This window comes from Talpa europaea (genome assembly GCF_964194135.1).
Source record: "Talpa europaea genome assembly, chromosome: 7".
Lineage (NCBI taxonomy): Eukaryota > Metazoa > Chordata > Mammalia > Eulipotyphla > Talpidae > Talpa > Talpa europaea.
Genome location: NC_140074.1, coordinates 124754342 through 124772329, shown reverse-complemented (window position 1 = coordinate 124772329; position 17988 = coordinate 124754342). Strand labels below are relative to the sequence as shown.

General features: G+C 44.9%; 1 protein-coding gene across 3 annotated transcripts in view; it reads right to left on the bottom strand.

Moving 5' to 3' along the window:
- The window catches only part of TANC2 (tetratricopeptide repeat, ankyrin repeat and coiled-coil containing 2), a gene marked incomplete at both ends in the record, with an annotated part of 263116 nt that overhangs the window by 10958 nt on the left and 234170 nt on the right, over positions 1-17988 (bottom strand). For all 3 annotated transcript variants that reach the window (XM_084238894.1, XM_084238895.1, XM_084238896.1), the window contains 6 exons: positions 3077-3200; positions 4054-4187; positions 10434-10527; positions 12643-12828; positions 17096-17332; positions 17737-17859. In XM_084238894.1, the coding sequence (XP_084095020.1) occupies positions 3077-3200; positions 4054-4187; positions 10434-10527; positions 12643-12828; positions 17096-17332; positions 17737-17859 (898 nt within the window). The remainder of the gene's footprint in view (positions 1-3076; positions 3201-4053; positions 4188-10433; positions 10528-12642; positions 12829-17095; positions 17333-17736; positions 17860-17988) is intronic.

The window sequence follows — 17988 nt, the reverse complement described above, 5'->3', positions numbered from 1 at the left end:
TGTTGTTATTTTTTTAATGTATGTTACTTACAGGTAATAAATTCTCAATGAATGCTTTCTGAACTCAGTGAAAGTCCTCTACTTACAATAGTATAAACTCTGTGACAGATTCTCCTAAAGCAGGCACCTGGTACATGTTTATCATAGCTGATGGTGCCAGGTCACCTTCTCCCACCCCAGAAAGTGGGGGAATGGACTCATGGGAGAGACTGGGCCCAGGTCCCAAAGAAACTTGGAGTCTGGTCCACTGGCCAGCCTTCAGGAGCCTCGATCCCTGTCTCTTACTCCCTTTACGCTCTGCATCTGCTTCCCTTCAACGTTTTTATTTTCATCTGTGAGAATAAGCACACTTGACACACTGATTTGTAATTAGTCAAATTCAAAATACACTTGGTTCTTGGATGTTTAGAGCCCGTCACTTCCTTGCTGGTTCTAAAGAGCTGGTTCTGAGACAATTCTTTCCACAGAGCTGGCAGGTCATACTTAGTAACTACATGAGAGATCAGTTCACTGCACACAGAATACTTCCCAGCTCGCCTCGGAGGCGAGGACATGCTACAGGCAATTCACGCACAGCTCAGGGGCTTCTCAGCTGTTACCTGACCCACCATCAGAGGTGATACCTTTGTATCCTGGAGGTCAGATGACTGGACTGCGGTTTCTCATAGTAGGATGAGGGGCAGGAAGAAAGTACGGTGTCTCTAACTGATAAGAATCCTTTATTTACGTACTGGGTTAATTTTTCACAGACAGCTGTTTATATACAGGGTGTCTCCGTAATTGTATAGCTTATAATTAAAACACCAACTCTAACATGGAAGGAACTTAGATATGAGATAGAATCCAAGAATTTTCTCTGATGCAACATCCATAAAATCCCCAGACAAAGCCTCCAGTGGTAGAACAAGCAGGAAAAGAAGGTTCTGGATGTATATTACAGAGAAACTGATATTCCAAAGATAAAGAATGCTGGAATTTAAGAAATTAATGATCCATAATGCAACAAGCCCATATGCTCAATACTTCCAAATTTCAATTTTTAATCTTCCTTTTTTCTTCCCCTTGCAGTTAATGGTTTTCCCAAACATCCATCTTGAAACTCTGGAGTTATCGTTAACTCATCTACGCTTATTTTCCACATCTAATCAATCTTTATATCCAAAATGTATTCTTTGCACCTGGCCCTCTGTTCTACTCTAACAGCGAGGGCACCTGGATTAGGGCTCATTACCTCTCCTCTCCTCTATGACAATGGCTCCCTAATTGCTCCCCTGGCCCATTATAATTCCTTCATCAAATCTACCACTCACACTCCTGACAGAGAGATTTTTTTCAAAGCACAATTCTGGCATCAATGCCCCTCTTAAAAAGCTTGAAAGCTCCCCACTGCCTTTAGAATTAAGTCCAAACTCTTTTAATCTGTTCCTTTAAAAATTATTTCCACATACATTTCAATTTTATTTCCCAGTAGTCCTCATGTTCTTCACTGAACTCACATACGCCCCCAATCCTGCCCCCAATCCTGTTCTGTACTGTTCCTTCTCTTGGCCTTTCATTTACATTTCCTCCCCTCCCTAAATATAGAACATTTTCCTATTCAAATTCCAAAGTCTGTCCTAATCTAATTCAACACCTTTATCACAGCACTGAGGAGCCTCTGCTTTTTAAGGTAGTTAACTTGTTTCATCCCCTCCTTGCCACGTTATGGACCCTTTGAGGGTCCATAAAAAATCACTCAGTTCCTAGCATAGTGTTCTGCAAATAACGCAGGCTAAGTGTTTGTAAAATTTGTTGATTTATTGAAAATTTCTGATTTACACGTGAAAAAAGAAACAGGACAAAGCCCAGAACGTCTGCAGGGGTGTGGGAGGACGAGACTCAGAATCCATGGCTGGCAACTGTCCAGGGCATGAGGCCGATACCGTGCTGCTATTGGAAGGTTATGGGGCTGAGAGGCCCTGCTGCATCCGGTAGGTTTTGATCGCTCTGGGATCAAACTTATCCTCATCACATCTTACCTTGACAATCTAGGTGAGTCCCCCACCCCCTCCAGCATCCCCTCAGCAGAAGTGAGGACAGTCACCCTGAAACCAGAGTAGTTCGGTGGCCGGCAGTGGGGAAGCAAGACCCTCCCTGCACCGTGGGAGGGCAGCTCTGACCTGAGTCTGTGGTGGTGGGAACAAATCTCTGGAAGAGGGAGGTTCTTGCACCTAAAGATCTAGTAAAGTCTCTGAGTTGTTGTTCAAAAGCTTAGAAGAAACCTTGACTGACTCAAATACCCGCGGTTGCTCCAACCTGACTCTTCAGTAGGCTGGTTTTCTTAAAGTGCATGCGCTTGGGGGTATAATTATACATGCTCAGGGCCAGTTTACCAACAGTGGAGGGTACCTAGGACGGAGTCCCTAGCGCAGCTCTTCCACTTCATGTCAAGGCTCGGGCCCCACTGGGTGGCGCTGTGGAGTCGCAGTGACAAGCTTTTCTGCCACTGAGCTTCACTGTCTCATGAGCTATTGTTTTGCACAGGTGACTGAAGTCAGAGCCACGAAAAGGAGCCTGAAATGCTTTCCATGGTGGTGTGACCACAATTTCCTTTTACTTATTTCCCATTCATCAGAAATACATGGATGTTGGTAAATGTCAAAAGGAATTTATTACAACAGCAGTATAACAATATCCTGATTCCTCAAATAGGGTCCTATTGTCAGCGATTATCTTAACCTCTGTTGACCTCCTCTGTATACAAGAAAAATACTAGTTGTGCAGGTTGACAAAAGAATTGATCAAGCTAACGTCAATACAATCCCTGGAAGATAAACATTTATTGAGTGTATGTTAGAAAAACCCAAGTTTGCAGATTACTGAGTTGAAGTGAGGTTTACCTAAAACCCCTCAAGCCACAGGGGAGGGAGGAGAGAATGTCAAGAGTTAGAAGGGTCTAACTCCTGAGAGGAGATGGTCTTTTACTTTCTAACCAACTGGATTGACAACATTGGTTCTCAACACCCTTGGACGCCATCCTGAGTCCCCTGAGTCATTATGGGCACTGAGCTGCCAGCTCTGGCGTCCCAGGACTGACCTTGTGCAAGTAGAAAGTCCACAGTTCCCAGGTGGCCTTCAGAAGCAGCCATCATCAGGGGTGTGCGGCCCTGCTTGTCTGCCATGTTGACGTCAGCACCGTGGGTGAGTAAGAGATCAACAATCTGCAAGTAGAGAAACGGGCCAGTGAGTCTGCAGGTAAGTCACCTCTGTATGGAACTTTCTACTGCAAGAACACCTTTGGGGTCCTCGTAGCCCTACCACCATCGGACCTATCTCTGAGCCAAATGGGATGGTTTCAAATCTTAATTTCTGACTCAGCCACTAAGTAGAAAATAGTAATAATAATAATAACCATACTAATAACAAAGCCAGAGCAGACTAGCCAATCCCATAATGGGAGCTCCAGCACAAGTCACTCTGTGTCGCTGCTGTTTTACTCACCTCTATGGTTGCAAACCTGCCCGCAGGAAATATTTATGACTGAACAGAAGACAACAAAGCACTTCTAGCTCCTAAGCATTCTCTGGCTTCTAGGGCCTTACTTTCTACTCAAATACATTCAAAGATTACTACCAATAAGTTTTCTTTTCCCTTCTAAATATATAAAAATGAGTATTTATCCAGAATCCAAACATCTAGAAAGATCACACAGCTGAATTTACATACACCACACTTCCTTTTGACAAAATAAGTGATTGCGAATAAGTGATTAGCAGGAGTCTGCTATGACATGAGCCTTCCAGAGAATCCTGTGACATGGAAGACTAAGGTCACTCCATGAGCAGGGCAAAGTGGTGAGTCCTCTATACAATCTAGACCATAATGATGATTTTGAATATTATATTTTGGCATTCTCAGTTAACCTGAATTTTAATAAATGGGGCCTAAGTCCTCAAACTCGATGACTGCTGGGTAAGGTAACCTAAACTGTGGTTTTTCCCGCTCTTTGCAGCTCGGATTCCCACCTAGAAAATCACCCCTGCCCGGAGGATTACAAGCAGCTGCCCTGCTTACCTGCCAGTGGCCCTGGCGAACGGTGCTGAACAGGGGCACTGCCCCCCGGCGGTTTGGCTGGGCCACCGCGGCGCCCTGTTCCAGGAGCAGCCGGCACACCTCCAGCTTGCCCCTCCCGGCTGCGGCTGTCAGCGCTGTGGGCAGAGAACAGAACAGAGACTGAGGACGGGCGGGCCTTGCCCTCGCCAGCCCCGCGTCCTGTGTGGGGCAGCGTGACTCTGGCTGGTGTAACTGCTACTTTACCTCCAAGGATAATGCTTTTTTCTACTTTTTCCATGAAGGAAATTTTAAAGTAACAGTAATGAAAAAAATCACATTTCAACAGGCTTACAAGATAATCTCACTCATTTGCAGAAGAGAAATAACCAAAGAGAACAAACTGGCAAAACAACAACCTAATTCTTAGACTCTGAACAATGTACTGGTTACCAGAGGGATGGGGGGTGGGATGGGGAGCGGGGTTGTGGCACTGGAACTTTGGTGGAAGGTGAGTGAGGCATGAACACATGCAGGTGTGTAGTGTATATTCCAGATTGCACAGTTATGTAAACTAGTGGCAAATACACAATAAAAAGGGGAGGAGCTTACAATATATGGAGACAATTACAATTGTAAATTTGCTGCAAAATCACTTTGATCAAAGTCAAAGATTTGACTTGGATTTGATTTTTTTCACCTAGACATTCCTTCTTTGCCCTCATCTACCTATTTAGGTGCCTCTTTCTAGCGACACACTTGCTGTTGGCCTATGTGAGCGAGGATCGTAGAGGAAAGGTCTCTGCAAAGCGAGGTCCTTTATAGAATTATCTTGGAGCCGCATCTGGCCAACCTCTACTACTGGGTCCTCAGGGCCAGAGAAACAAAGTCAGGAACTCATTCGAAGATCCTGGGGCCAGTTTTCTTTTTTCCTTCCTGTCCTTTTCTTGATTAGTTGAGACAGAAATTAATAACACATTTGCAACCATTTATACATGAACATCAGAAGAGGTATGAAAAAGGCTCTTTTCTTCTGAATATAAAATAATGGAGCCACAGATTAAAATATCATCACAGTGAAGAAAAGGATCACAGGAGAAGGAGCCTGGATATTCTTCTTTCTGTGTTGCTGCTCTCCTGCTTGCCATCTCTGGACCGTGGGGATTTCTGTGAGCCCCAGTTTCACCCTCCAAGTCCCTTTCCAATAGTGGCAATTCTAAGCCCATATTTGAACAAATATGCATTTAACCACAGGATCTCACATGCATAACTTTAGTATCTAAGGAATGGATATGGGTACAGAGGATGGAAACATTATTAGAAAATGACAGAAGTTAGGCTTTTAAAGAAAAAGAGGACAGAGAATTTGTTTTTCCAGTCTGATGAGAGAGCTGGTATGGCAGCCAACAGATCCTTCCTTTATTAAGGTCACCTATTCCACCGACAAATCAGAAAAAGAGCATATTTGGCAGGGGCAGACGATATTTCATTTTGCAAATGTTAGCGTCTAATCAGAGAAGCAGTTGAAATTCAAATCAAATGGTCAGTGGTAGTTTTTTTTTTTTTCATTTAAGTGCAAATTATGGCATTTTGTCTTTGGGTTTAGCCAAATTTATCCACAAATGACTCATATGCAAAACCAAAACCACCTGTAATTTCCACTAAGATAAGCCTTCAAATAATCTTTTCCTTCCCCAAGACAAAGGGCTTAGGAAGGAAAATAGCAGCAATTTTAGAAGATACTAACGCCCTCAAACTCCATGTACCTGTCTGCGGTATATTTTGCGTCTTATTTTGGAGCCCTTAACAGGGGCATTTCTGTCCAGTTTCTCGAAGGAGGGTGGAGGTCCTATCTGAGGTGAGGGGCATTTTTGGTCCTATCTGAGGTGAGGGGCATTTCCAAGCCCCGAGGACAAGTGCTGACGGGCACAACTACTTACATGATGAGGAAATTAGTTTCTTGTTCTTTAAATTAGAACTATCTTTTTGCCCCTCCTGCCTCCCTCCCCTAACCCCCGAGTTTATATTCCTAACAGTTTCAACAAAACAAAACAAAACTGTAGCTCCCTATGTGGGTCTGAACATAAGAGGAGCTTAAGAACTTGTCTGGTAATGATCACACTGTCCACCTAAAACATGTATAATGTTACTGATTGATGATGTCTCAGTGGGGCTGGGGAAAAGGAGCCCAACCTGTTAGACACTTGTGTAGAACTGTAGAAATCATCTTTGTTGACACATAAATGATTTGGAAAATTTCTAAGTTGCTTGTTGGGAGCCATTTAAAGTAGCTGCTAGAAGGCAGGGTTGTATCGAACCTCCTTTTAAATGTCCATGTGTGGCTGGGGGCAAATAATTTTGTGCCATGGAGAAAAGAGACATCTCAGAAGCAAGCCTCACCAGTGGTGCCAGCTCACAGAACACTGTTGAAGATTCACCACCAGTGCCCACCTTGAGAGCTAAGCTACACTGTTCACTCTGGCCTGGGGCTGTATTGCTCTGCTGGCCTGTTTCAACCTACTGGATGACTTGTTTATATCACAGGGAATGTTCCATTTGGCTTTTTTCTTGGTTATGATGTCATTTGGCAGCAATCTGCAGCTGATAGTTGGACATGGTCATTAACACAGCCAGCTAATTTCATCTCAGAACCACACAACTATGTAAAACGAGATCTATACTTTTCAAAATCCAACAGTAAGCAGTTGCTTTGGCTGGATCTTATCAGGAACAAAACTTTTTTGAAAGATTAAGGTAAAGCCAGTTCTGTAAAACAAGAAACTGATTCTTCAGCAAACACCGCAGCTTGTCTCTTCCTAAAAGACCAGTAACAGAGTTTGTTCCCTAGCTTGTCAACATCTGATGAGATTATCTGTCATAAATGGTCTGTTTTCAAAGGGAAACAGCTAAGGAAGTTGAAGAGGCAGATACTACACAGTTCATAGTTGGTGAAATAGCCAACTATGATGCTGAAGAGAATGCAGCAAAACAAATGGTTCTTTTGTCGATGTATTCTGACCTTGAATGAGCTCAGCACAGATGGGTCATGTAAGACCGACGAGAAGGAGGTGTTTGGGGGACATAAACCAATGGCCGCTATTCAGAACAACATTAGCTAAACGTTTATTGCACGATTTGTCAGACTCTGTCTCTGCTCTCAAGGTACCTGTGGTTGAGTAAGAGTTGTCAAATAACCATGTTACTATGCAGGGTGAGAAGCACAGCAGAGATTAAGTCCCTGGAGGTTTAGGTGGGCGGCAGAGAGGAAAAAGGGTTCTGATAAGGTCTCCAGGAAGAGACAACAACCTGAGTAGCTGCTGCAAGAGAAACAGGACACGAGGGATGTGTGCCGGGCACAGGTAAGCACCAGTGAAGGTACAGGGCTGGGAAACGGACAGTTATTGATACTGTGGTTACCAGAGATGACAGGACTCACCGGAAACTGGAGAGCACAACCTGTCTTTCCGTACTTCATTAAAGAACTTATTCTCCAGGTGGTCCTGAAGGGTGGTGAACAGGCAGGTGGCCCAAACGGGGAGGGGGAAGAGGGCACAATAGACACTGGGTACCTTGGTGGTGGGGGTGATGTGGTAACTACACCTCAGGGGGGTGATCCTGTTCTTCCAAATCATACATTAGTGTTGTAAACCAATGTTACCGCAATTAAAAAACAAAGAAAAGAAAGTTACATGAACAGATGGTGGTTCAGAAAGGTCACTTTGGTTGAAATCTGGGAGATAAATCACTAATGGGTAAGCTAGAGAGGGGAAGATCAACTAGGAGCCAAGTGTAATAACTTAGGCAGAGGGTAATGAGGGCATGAGTTAGGGTATCTTGTTTATTTTGTGATCTCCGGCTTTTTCTGGGGAGATGCTCAGACTCACTGGAGTTGCTAGAAGCTTTTAATATGGGTCCTCTGAGCTCAACAGACAAGGGAGAGGTGGGAGTCGGTGAGCAATCCTGTCACCTTAATTGCTTTGCTTCTATCTTGTTCTATAAGAAATCTGTGGAACCCTGTGGGAGGGAAGAGGCTCCACCAGGCGCTGAGGCTGGTGGCAGGAAGATGCTACCTGGAAGGATAAAGAGGCTGCAAAAGGAGGACAAAGACTACCAGGGTACCCTGGTGATATGTTTTTAGAAAATTCAACACCTCAATTAGTATTTCGCTACATGCTAAGCTGGAGTTCACTGATTTAAGATGGACCCTTTTCCCTTCACATTTTAATGTCTCTGAAATCAAGATGTGTCTTACAATTGATGTGGTAATAAAGAATCGTGTCATTTTAATAAGCAGATTTTTCTTGCAGTGGCATATGAAATAGTGGTTACATAGTTTCTTGGAGTTAGTGGAGTGTCAGAGCTGATAGAGGAAGTGATAGATTGTTGGAAACATGATGGTGGTGTTTCCTTAGGTAAAGAAAATGCTGTTCAGTCCAGAATAGCAGATATAAGACTGCAACCTGCTGGTCACAGGCCTTCCTTCTCCATACAAGGGAAACACATGTAAGACTTGCCATGGGAGAGAACCCCACAATTCAAAGGGTTACTATAAATTTTAAACGAGTATGTGCTGTAAGTTAGAAAGAACATGGCTACTAAACCCATCACTCCAGATAGAAAAGCATCTCATACTCTGTCCTGTACTAGGGGCATTTTTACATAGCAAAGATATTCTTTCCCAGAAATTTTTCTAAAGTCAAATTTTTTCATAGATTTATAAATTACATGACAAATGCATTTCATTCAAACATGTCTAGATAATATTTTATGCTTATCATGATGAAAATATTTCACATAAATATCAAGTTAGTTACCATAGGATTTTGATTACCAGCAAATTAACATGAAGCTTTGATAGTTGATAATCCTGAGATATGATACTAATGAAACAAAATTTGTCGCGAGTTAAAGAATGAAGTATTAAAAAAGTCCTGAGGCCATAAAGTTTTACTCTAATAAATTCATATCAATAAAAATAAGTCTTTCACTTAGTTCGCACCCTTAATGTTCAAGGATGTGAACTAAGTGGAAGACTTAGACATTTTTTAATGTTCAAGAAGGGTGCAGCACTAGCGACTCATTACGTGACTGTCAGTCTTGCAATCTCTCCCATTATCACCACTGGGCCACTGATGTCCTTGCCCTCCCCCAGGGCTGCAGGCGTCTGCTGAGTGGCCTGTCGTGGGGAGACCTGTCCTGGGGCTGCACTGACCCGAGCGTGATGCCAATGTGCCCCTTCTGCAGCTGGAGGTCACTGTGTGTCCCAGAACAGCTGACTCCTGGCCAGTCCTTCCCCTCATCTGTCCCCAGGCTCCCTCAAGGTGGTGTTGCAGACACAGCAGCTGTTTCCAGCTGCACATTTTCTCCTCATCTGTCAAGGGCTCTTAAGCTGCAGCTGCCTGGCATCTGCTCCCTTGGTTCTTCCAGAGTGAGGGATTGTTTGAGAAGCAAATTCCTGAGGTTTGGATCATTCTACATGATATTAAAGGAACCATGAAGCCTACAGAAGATTCTGTTGTAAGTAGAAACCTCACAATTCAACCAGTCACTATAAAATTTAAATGAATTCAAGTCTTATTTTTTAGTAACACCTGGACCTTATCCAAAACACATAACCTTATTTAGTGAAAATATTCTCCCTTAACTGGCCAACATTGGTCAACTTCTCCTGGCAGATGGGAGACACATCTGCGGAGACTCTAGGTTTTTCTTTGTCCTAGGTTCATAAAAAGACAAAAGGTTCTAATGTTTCTCCAGATGGTCCAGTTTAGACGTGGGGGAAAGACAAGAATCACTGTTGTGGAGGTGTCATGGAAGAGATGGCTGTTCGTGAAGCAAGTACCAAGCAGAAATCACTTTTCCACAGGCCACTAAGAACAGCATGAGGGGGCACCTCAGAAGGTGGCACCTTCATTCTGTGCGCAGACAGCAGCTCTGTCCAGCTGTATCAGGCTGCGCAGGTCAGACACCACTCTGCCCTGTAACACTTGGTTAAGTCAGAGGTGTGGATAGACATGGAACCTCCTGGTTTACAACCACAGGTGAAAGAGTTATTTTGATGGGAAAAATGTTTACTCCTAACTGCCTTAAGGACCACATAAAAAAAGGGAAACTCGTAACTGCTCTGGTTTGGCATATGGCAAGGAAACTTTGAGTGTTTCAAAAATAGTGGGAAACAGAAACAGGGGAAAGTTCTATATGAAAGAAGACTCTGGTGTGAAAAGTATAGAGAATCCAAAGGACCAAAAGAAGGAAATTGGCTTTTCACTTAAACTCAACTGGTCTCCAACACAAAAGCCACAAGACAGACCCAGTGGTATGGTCCAGAAAGAAATCAGGGTGCGAGGACATGTCTACATGGACACAACACAGTCACGAGGAAGAGGAAGGTGCACGAGGAGTACCTGTCTCTCCCCAGAGACTGTCGAAGCTGTTGATCTGTGCTCGCTCCACTTCCTCTTCATCTTTTTCTGGAAGATCAAGTAGGTAGGAGACAATCTGAAACAAGAAGTTGTATCAGCTGAAACTTCAGGTGGAAAACTATCTACTGAGACTGAGGCTTGGAAGGTCCCTGGACGATCCCAGTGCCGTGGACTCTCTCACACACAGATGAGTCAGAACCCAAAGCTGCCACAAATAGGATTTGTTCTGTCAGAGTTTACAAATTTCTCTTCAACACAATTTACTTACATATAGTCTGTCATAAAAAAAAAAATCACCTATTCTATGTATTTACATTAAAGAAGCAAACCCTCATCTTCTCAGTAAAAACCAGCCAAAACAAACCAAGAAGCAAAAACCAGTAAATAAACATGGAGAAAGAAAAGGGCCTATATTTCTTCAGAGCAGAGCAATTATCTCCTATTTTCCTCTCAGAAGTACAGAGGCTGCTAACAACAAGGGAAATGACAGCTCTGTTTCCAGGAATTTCACTGTAACAAGAGTTAAAAAAAAAACAACACAAAACCCTCAGAGGTAACAAAAACTCTAATTTTACTCAGTATTTGCTTAGTGACAGATCAGGTCAGTTGACAGGGTGGTGGCCACTGAAGCATCCCACACAGCAGCGAGCCGCCGTGTACTGGCTCATGAAAGCTGGCTGCCACATTTCCAGGAATTTTGCAAGCCAGTTGTTAAACAAAGGCGTTTATTAAAGATTCAATGACAACTAAGTATGTGATATTAAAAGCAAAGGCTAAAAAATATAAAATCTCATAATTTCCTGATTATTTAACTACATTTTAGTATTACCCAGGCTCTCTTCAAGTTATTTACAGTGACTGTGTCTGTAGAGTGGGAAGATCACAGAATGAGGCACTAATACTGTGATGTCACACTGGGTGCTTAAAACCGGCTGTGGTAGGGCATTTACAACCTGGAAATTGGCAGATATTACAAGTCAGGGCTTGCTCTAGGACCAAAGTTGAAAAGAGGTTCCAGCTTAATAAATATAATTTGCATGAGGTGAAGTAGCTTAACTGTAGATCACTTTTCAGATTATTATGAAAATTGTTGGGAAAAGAGTAAGCTGGGGCTCAACTCCATTTATCAAAACATTCTGAGGCACAAACACAGGTTGGGTATAGACACAAACTTCGCAAAATTCACCAAAATCATTAATCAAGAGCATTGTATATTTCATTATTATTTGTAAATTGCATCCTTCATGTTCTTTATATCAGTAGAATTTAAAATAAGTGTAAGCGGGCCTCCCCGGTGGCGCAGCAGTTGAGCGCTGGGTTGCGAAGCTGCCCGCAGCTTCTGCAGCGCCAGTTCGATCCCCGGCTGCTCCCCGGCCACCGGAGGAGGGTCCCACATGGCGCGCAGACCTCTCCTGCTGCCCACTGCTCCCCTCAGCAGTGTACTTCGGTCCTTCTGCCTGCTCTGCTCCCTGCTCTGGCTCTGGTGAATTCTCTCACCCTCCCGCGCTTCTGACTGTACCCAGTGCTTGTATAAATAAATCTTCAATTAAAAAAAAAAAAGTATAAGCACGTTACTTTCTCTTTCTCCCCTGCTCTAGTCCTCTTCTTTCCCCAGAATCTACAATTCCATATAGTTTCCACTACATTATTATCACCAATAAATACATTAGCAAAAATACCACTTGTATAGTGTTTCCATCACAACAGCCTTGTTAAAAAGAATGCGTTATCCTCACGTTACTGATGGGCAAGAGATTCCAAGAGATGAGATAAATCACCCAAATCCAGAGTTCAAGCAGCAAAGCTGGGACCCAAACCTGGGCCTTCTGAGATTCCAAATGCTGTGTCTGCCCCACTCCCACTGCCTCCCTGAGTGAGCACAGGTCAGCGAATGATCCTTTGTGCTTTAGTGTCAATGCCTGTCAAGTGGGGGTGGAAAGAAGAGGAGGAATTGGAGTAGATATCTTCCAATGCTCACATTCAAGGCCCAGAATTCTAGTGTACCTGGCATTTGAGAATCCAGAGTTTAATCTCCTGTTCTTAGAGCAGTGCCCAAAAAGCTAATTCACATTCATTAGACTGGTAATTTTGTAACAATGCAACCCCTTTTCTCCTGGTTTCCTAAATGCTTCTATGCAACACTTGGAGAAAAACAACCAACCCACCCAAACCTTGTCAGCTGCTTCCTTACCTCGGTGTAACCCATGCTGGCAGCAGCGATGAGGGCCTGCTGGATGGCGTGGCTCTTCTTGAACACCCCTTGCTGCTGGCCAGCCATGGTCCAGTCACACTGAATCAAGAACTTGACCACCTCCAGGTGGCCGCGCAGCGCAGCATGGACCAGCGCACACTGCCCGTTCTTGTCCAAGTGATCCACCTGAGGGGAAGGCCGGGAAGCTGTGTGAGCAAGACGTGGGCTGTGCTCCCCACTCAGCCACACCAGTCCATTGTGCGGGGCTGGGTGACTCAGATGCATCTTCCCATCCCTGCCTCAGTCTTGAAGAAAATTCGGGGTGGGGGTACTCTCCTCTGCAGGCTGGATCACCCTGGGCTACAATCCTGGCAGATGTCCCTCTGGGGTGATGCTCTTTTCATAAGGTTAGACCTTTTGTTTTTTCATCAAAAGAAACCAAAACCCCAAAATTCCCAGCTCCAGCTTTGCTTCCCTGAGGTACATTCTCCTTTTTCCTCAAATAGTTCTTTTCAGACCAGGATCTGAGAGACGTGTAGCTCTGCTGGCACAGAAAACTGACTTTGAAATCATGAAAGGGAAGAGAGCCATTCTGAAGCTCACACTCTCTGGTCTTCCACAGAAGCAAACACCTCATGTATCATGAATCACACATGTGACCACCAGGTTCTGGCAGAGGCCACTGCCCTCCTCCACTGGAAGTGCAGCATCTCAACCATCTGGACAAAATGGCTGGTGGGACCTGGACCTCAGTGCCAGGCTGAGTTGTAGCAGCAGTGTCTACAACTGCAGTGCTGGCCCACAAGTTGAGGCTGAAAGAAGAGCCTGAATAAGATCAATCTACCAGAAGGTCTCTGGCCACAAGTCTCTACCACTGAGTAGCCTCTCCTGGCAGGTGGGCGGGGCATCTGTTCAGCAGTGGCTGGAGCACAAGAGAAATAAGGCTGCCTCTGGCTCTGCTGCACTTCAGTTCCATCCAGCCACCCATGTAACTCATGGAATGTCTACCGTGTGCTAGGCACCCCAAAGGGTAAGAAGGTGGGTGAGATGGTAGTGCACAGATTACTTTTCAACAACACAGGGGAGATGCAACCGGCATGCCAGAAGTCCGTCCAACAAAGGAGGATGTGACCAATGTCAAGAGAAAAGTAAATGTGCATGAAATTTCAGAGGAAGGAAAAATTAATTCCCAGCCAGAATTATCAATTCCCTAGGAATGGATTCCGAGGGAGCCTGACCCCTCTCCCCAGCCTCTGCAAGTTATTACAGGTTGGCTTTCTAGCTCCCAGGGTGATGTATTAGAGGTGGGGCCTGGTAGGAGGACTCCATGCTCGTGACTGGGACTTGGGTCCTGATAAGGAGGCCCCGGACAGCCCGGCTACATGTTTCTCCCACGTGCAGACACAGCGAGAGGGCCTGGGGGCCAGGGGCTCTCACTGGATACCGACTCCGCTGGCACCACCACCCTGGGCCCAGCCCCCAGGACTGTGAGAAATAAAGGTTGTTTACAAGCGGCTCAGTTTATGGTATTTTGGTACAGAAACCCAAATGGACTAAGAAAAGGCCTATTTTAAGTAGCTGAGATAAGAAATAATTAATTCTAGCTTTTGGAAGGGAGGGTACATGAAGGGGAAGTTTAAACTACAAAGTTGAAAGGACTTTTAGGAAACAGGCCAAGGATATTTTTGAATGCTGGGCTAAGTGGTCTGAATCTTAATGAGTAGTAACAGAGTCATTGAGAATTTTTATCCTCAGAACTGTATTTTCAAAAATTAAGGGGATGAATAAAAGAAATCTTGGTTCCTTGGAGAAATGGTTGATTCCAGGGTTGGGACAATACTACTACAAGATGAGTTTGGTACATCTGCAGTCCCAGGAAGTAAGGAGGTCCTCATACAATAAAAGGGGAGGGGAGGGGAAGAGGTTGAGGAAGTACAGGAACCAACTTGAAGGAGCTCCCAATAGCAATCTGCAGCAATCTTAGCAACAAGATAATAGTGGTAATAATAATGGATTATGAGGCATAGTATAAAATAAATATCTAGGAATCCATAATGCTACCAATAAAACGGAAAAAAAAAATAACCAAAACAAAAACTGGGGCAGATTTGGGGAAGGGACATCTTCCTTACAGCAGAATTTCAAATAATAAATGTCAAAGGAATGAGGGAAACAGAAAATCACCATTAGGTAAATATCAAGCAATAATTACTGCAGCAAGAATTACTGACATGTCCTGAAATTAGTGGACAAAAGTAGGAGAAATGGTATCTGCCTGGTCTTGAAGCAGCTCTGTAGAGATACTTCTTAATCACTAAGGGAAAAGCAGTGCCCACCGAGTTGAGAAACCTGGAAGACGCGCCCTTAGCCGAGAGAGAAGAGAGCATGCCTTTGTTAAGACATCAACATCATGAACCCCCCAAAGCGCTGCATCTGTGAGGTGCTGCCCGTGTTTGTGGTATTCTTGCCAAAAAAAACATAAACTCAATCTCACAATGAGAAAGTATCAGACAAACTAAGGCTGAAGAACTTTCTAAGAAAAGAACTGGCCAGCGTTCTCCGGCCACTTTAGTGCCAAAACCACGGGAAGGTACGAGCAGGGGAAGCCAGAGGACAGCAGGCTCAAGGGCAGTCACGTCAGGAGGGAGGATGGGAGAGCAACCAGGGAGGCAGGAGGAAGCCAGGACGGCGGGTCACATTTGGAGAAGCGTCGTGGCCGACACTGCAGAGAGGCTGAGGGGCGAGGAGCAGTCACCCTATTTGTTGAGTGGGGCTTGGCAGTGGCTTTTGAGAGAGCAGCTTTGGTTGAATGCCCAGAGGCTGGGGCGGCTGCTTCTTTTTTGAAAGGTATTATTTATTAGACACTGCGTGAGATTAAGAGACTTCATCCTCTTTTTAAAAAGGCTTTATTGCTTTTAATTCTCATGCTGACCCTATTAATCTTTTTATAGAGGAAGAAAGTAAGATGGAGAGAGGTTAAGTGACTCAGTAGAAAGTGTGAATTAGGATCTGACCACGTTTGCTTGATTCTAAAGTTTATGGTTTGAATGCCTCTTCTCCCTCCCAAGGGAGCCAGATGGCGAGAGGGTGAGGAAGGGAAGCAGAGCTACAGAGGGGATGACGCTTTGAATGGAGTTGGAGGAGAGGCGGAAGGGGCGAGCCAGGATGGCGGCTTCTGGATAGCAGGAGAGATGGTTTATTTAGGGGTTACAGGAGACAATTTATGGGTGTGTGGAAACCAGAGTAAAGGTAGCATGACTTTAGGAAATGAGGAAATGGAGCGAGAGAGACTGAGCAAATACTGGGATCAACAACACAGGTGGAGACAATTGCTTTGGATGGCAGGTGAGCACCTCCTTCTCTGGGGTCAGGCAGGAGGGCGGGAGAGGTGGCACAGGGTCTCGTGAGGAGCACAAGTAAACAGAGCCAGGGCTGACCAGCAGGACACACCCAGCGAGAGCAGAATTTGAACTGACAGTAATATCGGAAGGCTGGGTTACCATTCTGTTTCTACAGAGTTCGTTCAAATGAAGGGGGTGTGGCATGTTGGACCCCCGCCAAACTGCGTCTCAGGGAATACCAAAGACTCTTGGATTTCACTAAGGTCCCAGTTCTCAAAGGGGTCTCAGGAACCCCACTTTCTTCCTTGGTAAAACACCTCAGGACAAGGTCAGACTTATTCCTTATTTTTCTTTTCAGCAATATTTTGAACTTGAGCTCTTTTGTATCAGTGGCTTGAGATACTATAGAATAAGCAGATTTTGGGGAAATCTTTTTAGAGGCCTGACATGTAGGAAATCTTTTCAGAGGCCTGAGGAGCAGTTCTGAGTGCATCTGGTCAGTCTGAGTACGAACAGATCATGTCCGCATGCCTCTGTAACGGGGTCTTCAAGGCTAGGATGAGGAGGCTAGGTCTCTATTCTTTTTCCCCCCATAGGGATCAAAAATTCATTTTATATTGTCGGTATAGCAAGCTCTCCAGTGATCAATTATTAAAAAATTGTCTTCCTTCCTTCTCCCCTCTCCTTTTGGTCCTAGAATATTGCAGAGGAAGCAGTCTCTGTGTTCATCTCCATGGCTAACCTTTCTTCTCTACACTGAAAGGTCAGAATCTGTGGGCCCCTCAGTCCCGGCCTTTAGCTGGTGTCCCTGCTCCTCCACTTCTCCCGCACTGTGTGCTAAGTAGAGGATTTCTTGGTTGTCAGGTAGGACTATTTGTGGCTGCTGACAAGTGCAGTTTCCTAAGTGCCTCTAAAAGGTTTTAGAGCCGTGCCCAGATGCCATGTGGCCTGGCAAAAGCGAAGGGCAAACCCCAGGAGGTGCACAGATGTGCTCCCTCTGATCTGCCTGCAGGGCTCGGTGACCTCTACCTGGGCTCACAGGAGGTCGGAAGCCTGTAGAGTGGGAGGGAAGCCGCAGGGGAGATGGGAAAGCAGCAGAGGCACCGCCTCACCTTGGCCCGCTTCTTGCACAGCAGCACGACGATGCTCAGGTAGCCCGCCGCGGCCGCGTAGCCCAGCGGGGTGAGGCCACTCTCGGAAGAGGCGTCCACGTTGGCCCCAAACTCCAAGAGCAGGGCCACCATTTCTGTGTAGCCAAGATGTGACTGGACACACAGAATTGGAGCATTATTTAAAACCTCTGTCCGGTAATTAATGTTGGCACCTCCTAAAATCAGCAGTCGGCTGACCTAGGAATGAGAAAATAAATAGAAATAATCGTCAGGCCTCTTAGGTATCTTTTGTTAAGTCACCTGGGACCCCACAATAGGGTCTAGTAGCACTTAGCAATTGCTTTGTTTACCATCTTCATTTTTTCTCTTTGCCTTTCCACAGGCACACTGCTTGGGGACTAGAGCAAACACTCCCCGAACCCAGCAGGACCTGATGCAGTAAGAGTCAGTGTATGGAAGGCAGAGGGTCAATAGCTTTCATCTTCAATTCACAGGGTAAAATATAATCATTTAAAAAACATTAAATTATCAATAAGATACTAATTAGGAGACAGTCTCAGGCAAGTCAAAGAAAACATCCTCCTTATTGTATTTTTTCCACTTTTAATTCTTTAATCTACCTGTAACCTACATGCACTTACCTTTATATTTGGAGTGTAGAGGTTTCGTAAAGATGCCAGGGCCATGGAAAGACCTTCTGTGCTATAGGAGATCCAGAGGCCTTGCAGGATGGAGGATGACACACCAACCTTTTTACTCAAGCCCTGAAAAAGAAACAGAGACAGTTAAACTCCTAGACCAGCTAAAGAGTGCCTGGGTGGCAGGTTGCGGCCTATAGGTTTGTGGTGCTAATGAACGAGTCTCGCTGTGATGACGGCCAATCCACTGCCGGG